This window comes from Heterodontus francisci, chromosome 1 (assembly GCF_036365525.1).
Source record: "Heterodontus francisci isolate sHetFra1 chromosome 1, sHetFra1.hap1, whole genome shotgun sequence".
Lineage (NCBI taxonomy): Eukaryota > Metazoa > Chordata > Chondrichthyes > Heterodontiformes > Heterodontidae > Heterodontus > Heterodontus francisci.
This window is the reverse complement of record NC_090371.1, coordinates 98,040,187-98,052,963: the sequence shown is the minus strand read 5'-3', so window position 1 is coordinate 98,052,963 and position 12,777 is coordinate 98,040,187. Positions and strand designations below refer to the sequence as shown.

Below are 12,777 nucleotides of genomic sequence, written 5' to 3'. Positions count from 1 at the left end.
TTCCTCATCCCTAGAACCACTCTCATTAATCTTTTCTGCATCCTCTCCAACGCTTTCACATTTTTACTAAGGTATGGTGCCCAGAACTGGACACAAGTCCTGTGGAGGCTGGACCACTGTTTTATACAACTTTATATAACTTCCTTGTTCTTGTACTCTGCCACTATTTATGAAGCCCAGGATCCCATGCTGTATTAACTGCTTTCTCGACATGCCCTGCAACCTTCAATGACTTATGCACATATACCCCAAGGTCCCTCTACTCCTGCACCCACTTTAGAATTGTACCCTTTAACTTATATTGCCTCTCCTAGCAAAATGAAACACGTTACACTTTCCTGCTTTAAATTTCATCTGCCACTTGCCTGCCCATTCCACCAGTTTATGCCCTCTTGAACTTTACCACTATTCTCCTCACAGTTCACAACAGCTGCACATTTTGTACCATCGGCAAATTTTGAAATTGTGCCCTGTACACCCAAGTGTAGGTCGTTAATATTTCTCAAGAAAAGCAGGGAAACCAACACCAATTCCTGGGGAACCAGCGTGAAAAACAACCGTTCATAACTACAGTATCCTGTCACGTAGCCAATTCTGTATCCATGCTGCTACTGTCCCTTCTTATCCCCATGGACTCCAACCTTGCTGACAAGCCCCTTATGTGGCACTTTATCAAATGCCTTTTGGAAGTCCATTAACTTTATCGGCCCTCTCTATTACATCAAGAAACGCAAATCAAGTTGGTTAAACACAATTTGTCCTAACAAATCCGTGCTGGCTTTCCTTAATTAGTCCACTTTTGTCCAAGTGACAATTATCGTTTCTAAAAGCTTTCCCACCACTGAGGTTAAACTGACTGGCTTGTAGTTGCTGGGCTTGTCCTTGCACTCTTTTTCAAACAAAGGTGCAACAGTTGCAGTTCTCCAGTCTTCAGGCACGCCCGTGAACCCCCACCCCACCACCACCTCCATATCCAAAGAGGACTGGAAGATTATAGCCAGTTCCTTCATAATTTCCACCCTTACTTCCCCAAGTATTCTTGGATGCATCTCATACAGTACTGGTGACAAAGTACAGCCAGCCTTTTGTCACGACCAGGTGAGAAAGAGGTCTAGGATTCCCTTTCAGCCTTCACCTGGTCTTACTATAAAACTTTATAATTTTTTTAAACACACTGTGTTTTTAGCTCCCCCTTGGTGAATCCTTGTTCACCATTTTCCATTTATAAGGCAAAGAAACCAACACAAACAGGCTTTCTTAGGTTTAAGTGTATTTAGTCAGCATTTAATATTTATAGTAGGAATCTAGCACTAGGAACCATATCGTTAATTATAACAATTTAGTAAGGATTTAATAAGTATTTATTTTTATTTATTAAATAGTGCTAGAAATGACAGTTAGAGGGGTGAAGTGCTTCACCTGTGAGATGTGGGAGGTCCGGGCCGCTTCCAGCGTTCCGGACAACTACATCTGCAGGAAGTGTACCCAGTTGCAGCTCCTCACAGACCGCACGGATCGGTTGGAGCAGCAACTGGATGCACTTAGGAGCAAGCAGGTGGCAGAAAGTGTCAGAGACAGGAGTTTTAGAGAAGTGGTTACACCCAAAGTGCAGGCAGATAGATGGGTGACCGCTAGAAGGGGCAGACAGTCAGTGCAGGAATCCCCTGTGGCTATCCCCCTCTCTAACAAGTATACCGTTTTGGATACTGTTTGGGAGGGGGGGGGGGGCGGGTGGCCTATTAGGGGAAAACAGCAGCAGCCAGAGCAGTGGCACCACGGCTGGCACTGTTGTTCAGCAGTGAGGGACAAAGCGCAGAAGAGCAACGGTTATAGGGGACTCTATAGTCAGGGGCACAGATAGGCGCCTCTGTGGACGTGAAGGAGACTCCAGGCTGGTATGTTGCCTCCCTGGTGCCAGGGTCAAGGATGTCTCTGAACGGACAGGGGGCATTCTGAAGAGGGAGGGTGAACAGCCAGAGGTTGTGGTACACATCGGTACCAATGACACAGGCAGGAAGAGTGACGACGTCCTGCAGGGGGAGTTTAGGGAGTTAGGTAGCAAGTTAAAAGACAGGACCTCTAGGGTTGTAATCTCAGGATTACTCCCTGTGCCACGTGCCAGTGAGGCTAGAAATAGGCAGATAGTACAGGTAAACACGTGGCTGAACAGCTGGTGCAGAAGGGAGGGTTTCAGATATCTGGACCATTGGGATCTCTTCAGGGACAGATGGAACCTGTACAAGAAGGACGGGTTGCATCTAAACTGGAGGAGCACAAATATCCTGGCTGCGAGGTTTGCTAGCGTCACTCGGGAGGGTTTAAACTAGTGTGGCAGGGGGGGTGGGAACCAGAGCAGTAGGACAGCAAGTGAAATAAATGAGGGGGAACTAGTAAATAAGGCCAGTAAGACTAAGAGGAAGACCAGGCAGGGAGATGTTGCTGAGCACAGCGGGACTGGTGGTCTGAAGTGCATTTGTTTCAATGCGAGAAGTATAACAGGCAAGGCAGATGAACTTAGACCTTGGATTAGTACTTGGAACTATGATGTTGTTGCTATTACAGAGACTTGGTTGAGGGAAGGACAAGATTGGCTGCTAAATGTTCCAGGATTTAGAAGCTTCAGGCAGGATAGAGGGGGATGTAAAAGGGGTGGGGGAGTTGCATTACTGGTTAAGGAGAATATCACAGCTGTACTGCGGGAGGACACCTCGGAGGGGTGGAGCTCAGGAATAAGAAAGGTGCAGTCACGATGTTGGGGGTTTACTACAGGCCTCCCAACAGCCAGCAGGAGGTAGAGGAGCAGATATGTAGGCAGATTTTGGAAAGATGTAAAGGTAACAGGGTTGTAGTGGTGGGTGATTTTAACTTCCCCTATATTGACTGGGGCTCACTTAGTGCTAGGGGCTTAGATGGGGCAGAATTTTTAAGGAGCATCCAGGAGGGCTTCTTGAAACAATATGTAGATAGTCCAACTAGGGATGGGGCCGTACTGGACCTGGTATTGGGGAATGAGCCCGGCCAGGTGGTCGAAGTTTCAGTAGGGGGGCATTTCGGGAACAGTGACCATAATTCCATAAGTTTTAAATGTACTTGTGGATAAGGTTAAGAGTAGTCCTCGGGTGAAGGTGCTAAATTGGGGGAAGGCTAATTATAACAATATTAGGCAGGAACTGAAGAATTTAGATTGGGGGCGGCTATTTGAGGGTAAATCAACATCTGACATGTGGGAGTCTTTCAAACGTCAGTTGATTAGAATCCAGGACCAGCATGTTCCTGTGAGGAAGAAGGATAAGTTTGGCAAGTTTCGGGAACCTTGGATAACGCGGGATATTGTGAGCCTCGTCAAAAAGAAAAAGGAAGCATTTGTAAGGGCTGGAAGGCTAGGAACAGACGAATCCCTTGAGGAATATAAAGACAGTAGGAAGGAACATAAGCAAGGAGTCAGGAGGGCTAAAAGGGGTTATGAGAAATCATTGGCAAACAGGATTAAAGGAAAATCCCAAGGCTTTTTATACATATATAAAGAGCAAGAGGGTAACCAGGGAAAGAGTTGGCCCACTCAAGGACAGAGAAGGGAATCTATGTGTGGAGCCAGAGGAAATGGGCGAGGTACTAAATGAGTACTTTGCATCAGCATTCACCAAGGAGAAGGACTTGGTGGATGATGAGCCTAGGGAAGGGAGTGTAGATAGTCTCAGTCATCTCATTAACAAAAAGGAGGAGGTGTTGGGTGTCTCGCAAAGCATTAAGGTAGATAAGTCCCCAGGGCCTGATGGGATCTACCCCAGAATACTGAGGGAGGCAAGGGAAGAAATTGCTGGGGCCTTGACAGAAATCTTTGCATCCTCATTAGCTACAGGTGAGGTCCCAGAGGACTGGAGAATAGCCAATGTTGTTCCTTTGTTTAAGAAGGGTAGCAAGGATAGTCCAGGAAATTATAGGCCGGCGAGCCTTACGTCAGTGGTCGTGAAATTATTAGAGAGGATTCTTCGGGACATGATTTACTCCCATTTGGAAACAAATGGACTTATTTGCAAGAGGCAGCATGGTTTTGTGAAGGGGAGGTCGTGTCTCACTAATTTTGATTTGAGTTTTTTGAGGAAGTGACGAAGATGATTGATGAAGGAAGGGCAGTGGATGTTATCTATATGGACTTCAGTAAAGCCTTTGACAAGGTCCCTCATGGCAGACTGGTACAAAAGGTGAAGTCACACGGGATCAGAGGGGAGCTGGCAAGATGGATACAGAACTGGCTCAGTCATAGAAGACAGAGGGTAGCAGTGGAAGGGTGTTTTTCTGAATGGAGGGATGTGACTAGTGGTGTTCCGCAGGGATCAGTGCTGGGACCTTTGCTGTTTGTAGTATATATAAATGATTTAGAGGAAAATGTAGCTGGTCTGATTAGTAAGTTTGCAGACGACACAAAGGTTGGTGGAGTTGCGGACAGTGATGAGGATTGTCAGAGGAGACTTGGGCAGAGAAATGGCAGATGGAGTTTAATCCGGACAAATGTGAGGTAATGCATTTTGGAAGGTCTAATGCAGGTGGGAAGTATACAGTAAATAGCAGAACCCTTCGGAGTATTGACAGGCAGAGAGATCTGGGCGTACAGGTCCACAGGTCACTGAAAGTGGCAACGCAGGTGGATAAGGTAGTCAAGAAGGCATACAGCATGCTTGCCTTCATCGGTCGGGGCATAGAGTATAAAAATTGGCAAGTCATGCTGCAGCTGTACAGAAGTTTAGTTAGGCCACACTTAGAATATTGCATGCAATTCTGGTCGCCACACTACCAGAAGGACGTGGAGGCTTTGGAGAGGGTACAGAAGAGATGTTGCCTGGTGTGGAGGGCATTAGCTATGAGGAGAGGTTGGATAAACTAGGATTGTTTTCACTGGAACGACGGAGGTGGAGGGGCAACATGATAGAGGTTTACAAAGTTATGAGCGGCATGGACAGAGTGGATAGTCAGAAGCTTTTTCCCAGGGTGGAAGAGTCAGTTACTAGGGGACATAGGTTTAAGGTGAGAGGGGCAAAGTTTAGAGGGGATGTGCGAGGCAAGTTCTTTACACAGAGGGTGGTGAGTGCCTGGAACTTGTTGCCGGGGGAGGTGGTGGAAGCAGGTACCATAGAGACGTTTAAGAGGCATCTTGACAAATACATGAATAGGATGGGAATTGAAGGATACGGACCCCGGAAGTGCAGAAGGTTTTAGTTTCGGCAGGCATCAAGATCAGCGCAGGCTTGGAGGACCGAATGGCCTGTTCCTGTGCTGTACTGTTCTTTATTCTTTGTTCTAAAGACGAAAAGTTGAAATTTATTCAACTGAAACTCTAATTCAGTTAACGCCTACAGATACACGACGCTCCTACGTGGGCATACATATGCGATACACAAAAAAAAAGAAAAATAAAGCAGAATGTTTAAGGCAACAACTCAAGAGTTTTTGTTATGGTTCTTCGAGCTCACTGTAGAGTTCTTGCTTGTAGATAGATCTTTCATTTCGTTGGGACCCAGTATTCTTTTTAAACGTTGCTCGCTGTAAGAGACTTTTCTCTCTTGGGGTTCATGTATCTTGAGAGGCTTGTGAGAAATAGATGGGAGCAGACAGGAGAGATCTCAGTCCAGGAGCAAACAGACACTGACTTCAAACTGCTTGTACAGTTCAGAAAACCCAGGTTGCCAAGCAGGTTAGTCATGTGACCAACTGGTCTGACCACATCTTGGATTCCAGCAGTCTCTGGAATGCTCCTCTTACACACAATACCTGGTGATCAAGGTCCATTGTGGGTTGAATGTGTCAGGGAATGGTCCTTTGTCTTTTCCAGCCACAGCTGATCTGTTTAACAAGTCCTTTCTTCACTCCATAACAGTTTAAAATCAATGTTTATGACAAAATTAATGTGCCTCATTTTTGGCAGGTGGAGGCCTAGCATGACACTATCCAATATTTACTCTATTTTTAACCCATCAGCCTGTGTCACAACTGCCTCCACTTTCACCCATGACTTGGGTAGCATCTTCTTCCTTGGTAAAAACAGATGTAAAAGTACTCATTCAGTACCTCAGCCATGCCCTCTGCCTCCATGCATATATCTCCTTTTAGGTCCCTAATTGGCCCCATTCCTTCTTTCACCACTCTTACTATTTATATGCCTATCGAAGACTTTTAGATTCCCTTTTATGTTAGCCGTGAGACTCTTCTCATACTCTCTCTTGGCTTCTCTTATTTGATTTTTCACTTGCCATCTGAACCTTCTATATTCAGCCTGGTTCTCAATTGTCTTATCCACCCAACACCTGTCATTTGCACCCTTTTTCTGTTTCATCTTACTCTCCATCTATCATCCAGGGAGCTCTGGATCCATTTGCCCTACTTTTCCCCCTCGTGAGAATGTACCTTGACTGTACCCGAACTATCACCTCTTTAAAGGCAGCCCATTGTCCAATTACAGTCTGCCAATCTACTTGGGCCAGATCCATTCTCACTCCATTCAAGTTGGCCCTCCTCCAATTAACCATCTTTTCTCTGGATTGCTCCTTGTCATTTTCCATAGTTAACCCAAATCTTAAGATACTTTGGTCACTATGCCCTAAATGTTTCCCTGACACTTAACCCACCTCATTCTCCAGATCCAGCAATGCCTCCTTCCTCATTGGACTGGAAACATACTGTAGAAAATTCTCCAGAGGACACTGAAGTCAATTATCTTCCTGCAGTCTACAGTTTTCTGACTCTATCAATCACATGGCCAATTTTCTTAACATCTGCAAACTTCTTAATCATGCTCCCTACATTTAAATCTAAATCATTGATTTATACCATGAACAGCAAGGGACCCAGTACTAAGCCATGGGTAAATGGGTCATTTTCAGGTTGGCAAAATGTGATGAATGGAGTGCCACAGGGATCAGTGATGGGACCTCAACTATTGACAATTTATATCAATCAAAGACTTGGATGAAGGGACCGAATGTATGGCTGCTAAATTTGCTGATGACAGAAAGATAGGTAGAAAAGTAAATTGTGAAGAGGACATAAGGAGTATGTAAAGGAAAAAAAGAATGTGCAGGGTTACGGGGAGAAGGCGGGGGAAAGACACTCAGGGAACTGCTCTTGCGGACAGCCAGTGCAGACACAATGGGCCGAATGGCGGCCTTCTGCACTGTAACCTCTCTCAATCACAGAATTGGTAATGAGTGGGCAAAATGACAAATGGAATATAATGTGGGAAAACGTGAACTTATCCACTTTGGCAGGAAGAATCATAAAGCAGCATATTATTTAAATGGAGAGACTGCAGAAATGGGTATAAAGGGATCTGGGTGTTCTGGTACACGAATCACAAAAGGTTGGTACGCAGATACAGTAAGTATCTGCAAGGCAAATGGAATGTTGTTTATTGCAAGGGGAAATGGAATATAAAAGTAGGGATATTTTGCACCAGTTGTATAGGTGTTGGCGAGACCACATCTGGAGTTCTGTGTCCAGTTTTGGTCTCCTTATTTAAGAAAGGATACAAATACGTTCGAGGCAGTTCAGAGAAAGTTCACTCAACTGATATCTGGGATTGGGGGCGGGTGGTGGTTACCTTATGAAGAAAGGTTGGACAGGTTGGGTCTGTATCCGTTGGAGTTCAGAAGAATGAGGAGCGATGGTATTGAAACATTTAAGATCCTGAGGGGACTTGACAGGGTGCTTGCTGAAAAGATTTTCCCCCTTGTGGGAGAGACTAGAACTAGGGGACACAGGGGTTGCCCATTTAAGATGGAAATGAGGAAACATTTTTTCTCAGGGTTGAGAGTCGGTGGAACTCTCTTCCCCAAAGAACGGTGGAGGCAGGGTCATTGAATATTTTTAAAGGCAGAAGTAGATAAATTCTTGACTAACAAGGGAGTCAAGGCCACAATCAGATCAGCCATGATATTAAATGCGGAGCAGGCTTGAAGGGGCCAAATGGCCTACTCTTGCTCCTAATTCTTACGTTTGTATGAGCCATTAGGCCTTTGTTTCAGCCACTAAGCCAATTTTGAACCCAACTTGCCACTTTCCTTTGGAGCTTCTAATTTACTGATCAGTCTACTAAGTGGGACCTTGCCAAAGCCTTCCCAAAATCCATGTCGACCACGAGCACACTACCCTCATTAAATTTTTGAGGTGGCAACAAGGAGGGTCAATCAAGTTAGTCAGACACAACCTTCCCTTAACAAATCCACACTGACTGTTCTTGATTAATCCATACCTCTCTAAATTGCATTGCATACCATCTCTCAGAATGAGACAATTTTGCAACAATGCAAAATGAAGAAACTGAAATCACACAACTTTTCCATTCATGAGTCGTTTTCCAAATCTTCCAATTTCACACTTTAATAGAAATAAAACCAAAACACAAAAGCATTGGTGCACAAATACCTAGGAATATCATCTATCACACATTCCACCCATAACGAGATCAATGGGTACACAAATGTGTAAGCATAGTAAATAAAAAAAACTTGAACAATTCAATCTAATTGATTAAAAATCCCATATTGTAAACAAATGCATATCTATAGCTCCTCCAACTGTTTAAATGCATGAGATATTACTGAGTTATGGACGAGCAAGTTAGGAATTCAATGCTCAGGCATCGGTCGAGCATCACAATTAGTTGTAACTATGGAAGAGGTGAAGGAGGAACAAAGCAAAACAAACTGCCAAAGTTCACAAGGCTGATTACTATCCAGTGATTGGGAAGAAAATTAACATGTGAAAGGATATCAGGTGAGGATGAGAGCGCGAGATGCAACTGTTGCAATGACCGCAGCAGTTCAAGAGGACAACTCACCACCACCATCCAGAGCAATTAGGGATGGGCAACAAATGCTTGCCTTGCCAATGACACCCACATCCCATGAAAGATTTTTTTTAAAAGGCAATGTTATGCAGGTGGAAGTAAGGAATCTGAGATGGAGAGGATGCAGTGTCAGGACTCATGTCAGAGTTGAGTAGGACAGAGGTTACAAATAATCTGGATCAGATACAGAGGAAGGGACAGAGATGGAATTGGTGGTATGGAAATGGAGCTGCAGCGAGGATTATGCCTTAAATTTTGACTAACTGGGCACCCAAAACGTACGTGTATGAATACAAGGGAATTCAGGTTATTTGGGCATGGCAAAGATTAGAACAGATATGAAACTAGTGTAGCTGGAGTGCTGCACCCAATTCTGGGCACCACAAATCAGGAAGGACATGAAGGCTTTGGAGAGGGTACAAGAGGTTTACTAGAATGGTTCCAGGGATGAGGGATTATAGCTACTTAGCTAGATTGGAGTAGCTGCAGTTCTCATTAGAGCAGAGGCGGCTATGAGAAGATCTGATAAAGCTGTTTGAAAGTCATGGTGGGTTTTAGATAGAATAATTAAAAATAAACAGTTTGCAAGGCTGAATGGTTAATAACCAGAAGGCATAGATTTTAAAAAAGTTGATGGCAAAGGAACCAGAGACATGAATAACCTTTTCCACATAAGTGGTTAGGATTTTGGATGCAATGCTTCAAGGGGTGATGGACACAGATTTAATATCAGCCTCCAAAAAGGGAATTGGATAAATACTTGCAGGGATATTTGGAGAAGAGCAAGGGAGTCGGGCTAACTGGATTGCTCTTCAAAAAAGTCAACACAGACTCCATGGGCTGAATGGCCCCTTTCTGTGTACTGTTCTGTGATAGTCTGGTCATAAACAGAACAGGGAGGAGACTATATGAAAGAGTATAAAGTTTAAGTCGTAAGCCCTGTGATGGGATGAAATCAACTTCTAGTTGGCTTGGTACACCCTTGAACTAACATCCAATTCAGAGACAGTTGTGGAGGGGAAGTCTATCCAGGGATGTTAAAGGATCAGAGTATCACAAGGCTCCTGCTGGAGGTTGTCTAGTGAATTGAAGGGCCAAGAAGTAGAAACAACCACAATGCAAAAATAAATTAATCCAGGTATCCAGTAGAGGTGTGTATTGGCCTACAGTGTTAGTGTACACCAACAGCTAAGAAATGAGACTGAAATGCAAGAGTCAAGAATAGTGAAACCCAAGGAATCAAGAGGCTGAAAGGTAAATTCACGATTAGTGCAGATGATGGTTTCAGTCTGAGCAATAGCTGTAGGGATAAGGAGCACAAAATCTCAGGAGCAAGAACAGCAGAAGCTTGAGGAACCAGTCCAGCAAAAGGCATTGGATATTTTGAAGGAAAAGTGGTACAAAGTAGAATGAGCAGCCATGGGTAGTAGGCAGATATAGCAAAGCATAGTTCCAAGCATCATGGGAACCAGTAGGAACAGATCAGTGCTAGCTCAGACTGCCAAGTTTCAACAGGGCAACAAAAACTGAGCCCACCCAAGCAGTTGAAAGTGACAAAGCTGGAAGTCACATAAAGCAGAGAAGCAGAAGAAAAACACAAACTTTTGTAGAATTTAATTGAGCAGCTCCTAAAACCTGTCTGAAACTATCCACTCAAGTTTGGTCACAGCTTTTCCTTCAGCACGGCTTAATGTTCAAATTGTCAACTTGAAAGTGTAACTTAGTGAACTTGCCTTTCTAAGCAATTCCCTTGTGGCAGTGGTTCAAACAACAAACCATACTGGCTTCCTTGATTTATTTTGATACCCAAAAAAAAATGCAATGTATGAGATACCTTACCTTTCAAGTCAAAAGACTGATTGCCATTGATGACATCTTCATTCATTAGGCCAGCCTAAATTGAACACAAAATACACCCATCAATACTTACAAACATAGAAATTTTAATTTAGGAGATCAACACTTCAAAACAGTAATATACTGCGGGTACTGGAAATCTGAAATAAAAACACTTCAAAACAGCAAGATACCTACCATATCACTGAAAGATGGAATAATGGCAACAGGTTCCGTTCCCAGTTCTGCATCCCAGTCTTCTGTCATATTGAGGTAGTCTAATTATCCACACGACACCTGCAGTCCAAACAAAAATTGCAAAATAAGTAAATTTATTCTTCGATGAGAATCACAGAATATACCAGTGCAGAAGGCCATTTGTACCTTGCAAGTGAAGCCAGTTATTTCAATCTCATTCCCATGAGTCCCCTGAACCCTCATATTCTTTTTCAAATAACTAGCCAATTCCTCTTTTAAATAAGCCTTCAACTTAATGACTATTTACAGTAAAGCATTCCAAATTCTAATAACTGCCTTCTCCCTTCTCGTGCTTCCACTGAAAATCCCAAGTCTGTGCCTTTTAGGACAATCTGTAAATTAAAAACCATTATGTAGGTCACGCACTTATTCTATAAAATAGACTTGTTAGAAGTTTTTGGACAAGTTGTATGTAGCATCAAATTTACCATTGTAAATTCTTTTGTCATTTTTTCCTTTTTAATTTTATGTCACAACATGCTTTCCAGCAAAAAGCAATTTCTCAAATCTGTGTGTAACTGTAACCTCATTAGGTATGATTTCACTGTACACACATGGCTCCCATATCATTCCAAGATGAGATGCCACAAATTAGGCACAATACTCCAACTACAAACTATGACACCTTTTTTGCTAACTGCGAGACAACTGCAAATGGCCAATCGTATATTTTTCCCAAAGAGTAGCCTGGTGTTTTGTGGGAGGGGTGGCAGCAGAGGAAAGAAGGAATTAGTGATAGGTAGAATTCAGCAGCATTAACAGGCTCTGAGTGAAGCTAGTTCAAGCAATACAGTTCACTCTACAGCAAGGGCTCTCAACCAGGAGTCCACAGGCCCTGAGGCACTCCCAAGGGGTTCGCCAAATCAGCATGTTTCAACAAAATCTTATTAAAAATCCCAATATGCAATTAAAATTCTGCTCCTTTATCCGTGGTATGTACTAGGAGCACATATCATGGAACTGCACAGTGCCAAAACTGAGAAGCACAAGAAGTTTTAAAAACAATTGCCGCTGATGTCGGAGAGACACCACTCCCTCACCTCCGCCAGATCCGTTAGTAACGACTGGCAGCAGGTTCTTTTCTTGACAGATCGTGTGTTCTGCCCACCATATTTAAATCGGGTAGGTACAGCAGCAGGTCACTGTCAATTTTGTCAGGTAACTGGCCTAAAATTAACCGAAGAGCAGCAGGCATCGTTCAGCTGACTTCACCTTTATGCAGCTGACCGCTGCTCGTTCATGGCAGCAATTTAGAGAGCTGAGCTTATCAAACTGCCCATGGGAGCTTGAGGTCCCGGGTCAGAGTTCTGGAGTATCACTCACCAGGTGCAGACGCCCATGAAAACTGACATATTATAAGTAACAAAGTGATTACTGACAACGCAGCCGGCAGCTGACGTCATTAGACTGCGCCAATCTGCGCATGATCCTACTCTCTGCTCACGCGCTGCGCTCTGCAGTGCCAGGACTGATTGGCGTATGTGATGACGTCATCGCTTAACGCGAAGAGACAGGAGGGGTGGGGGGAGCGCGGCCGAAGACCTTGGTGGTTACAGGTGCGCTCTCCTCCCCTCCCCCCCGCCAACATTCCTGCAGTGCTGAAAAGTTACACACTAGAACTAGGCATTGATCCCACCCTTCCCCCACTAAATTGCTGCAATGCAACTACAATAACAAACAACACAGTCAGACACATCCTATCCATACACAAAAATCAAGATCTAACCTGGCCAATTCTTTCACCAGTTAGTTTCCTATAAGCAATGGAAGTAGCCATCAATGTTACCATCAGTAGTTGCCGACTCACCAATAAGCTGCTAACTGATGCAACTGAGATTCTGCCA

At 44.0% G+C, this 12,777-nt stretch overlaps 1 protein-coding gene across 9 annotated transcripts in view; it reads right to left on the bottom strand.

Moving 5' to 3' along the window:
- The window catches only part of ddx4 (DEAD (Asp-Glu-Ala-Asp) box polypeptide 4), a 163,119-nt gene that overhangs the window by 78,873 nt on the left and 71,469 nt on the right, over positions 1–12,777 (bottom strand). For all 9 annotated transcript variants that reach the window (XM_068033103.1, XM_068033076.1, XM_068033140.1 and 6 more), the window contains 2 exons: positions 10,874–10,972; positions 10,679–10,733 (listed from right to left, as the gene is read on the bottom strand). In XM_068033103.1, coding sequence (XP_067889204.1) covers positions 10,679–10,733; positions 10,874–10,942 — 124 coding nt within the window. In that variant the 5' untranslated portion in view covers positions 10,943–10,972. The remainder of the gene's footprint in view (positions 1–10,678; positions 10,734–10,873; positions 10,973–12,777) is intronic.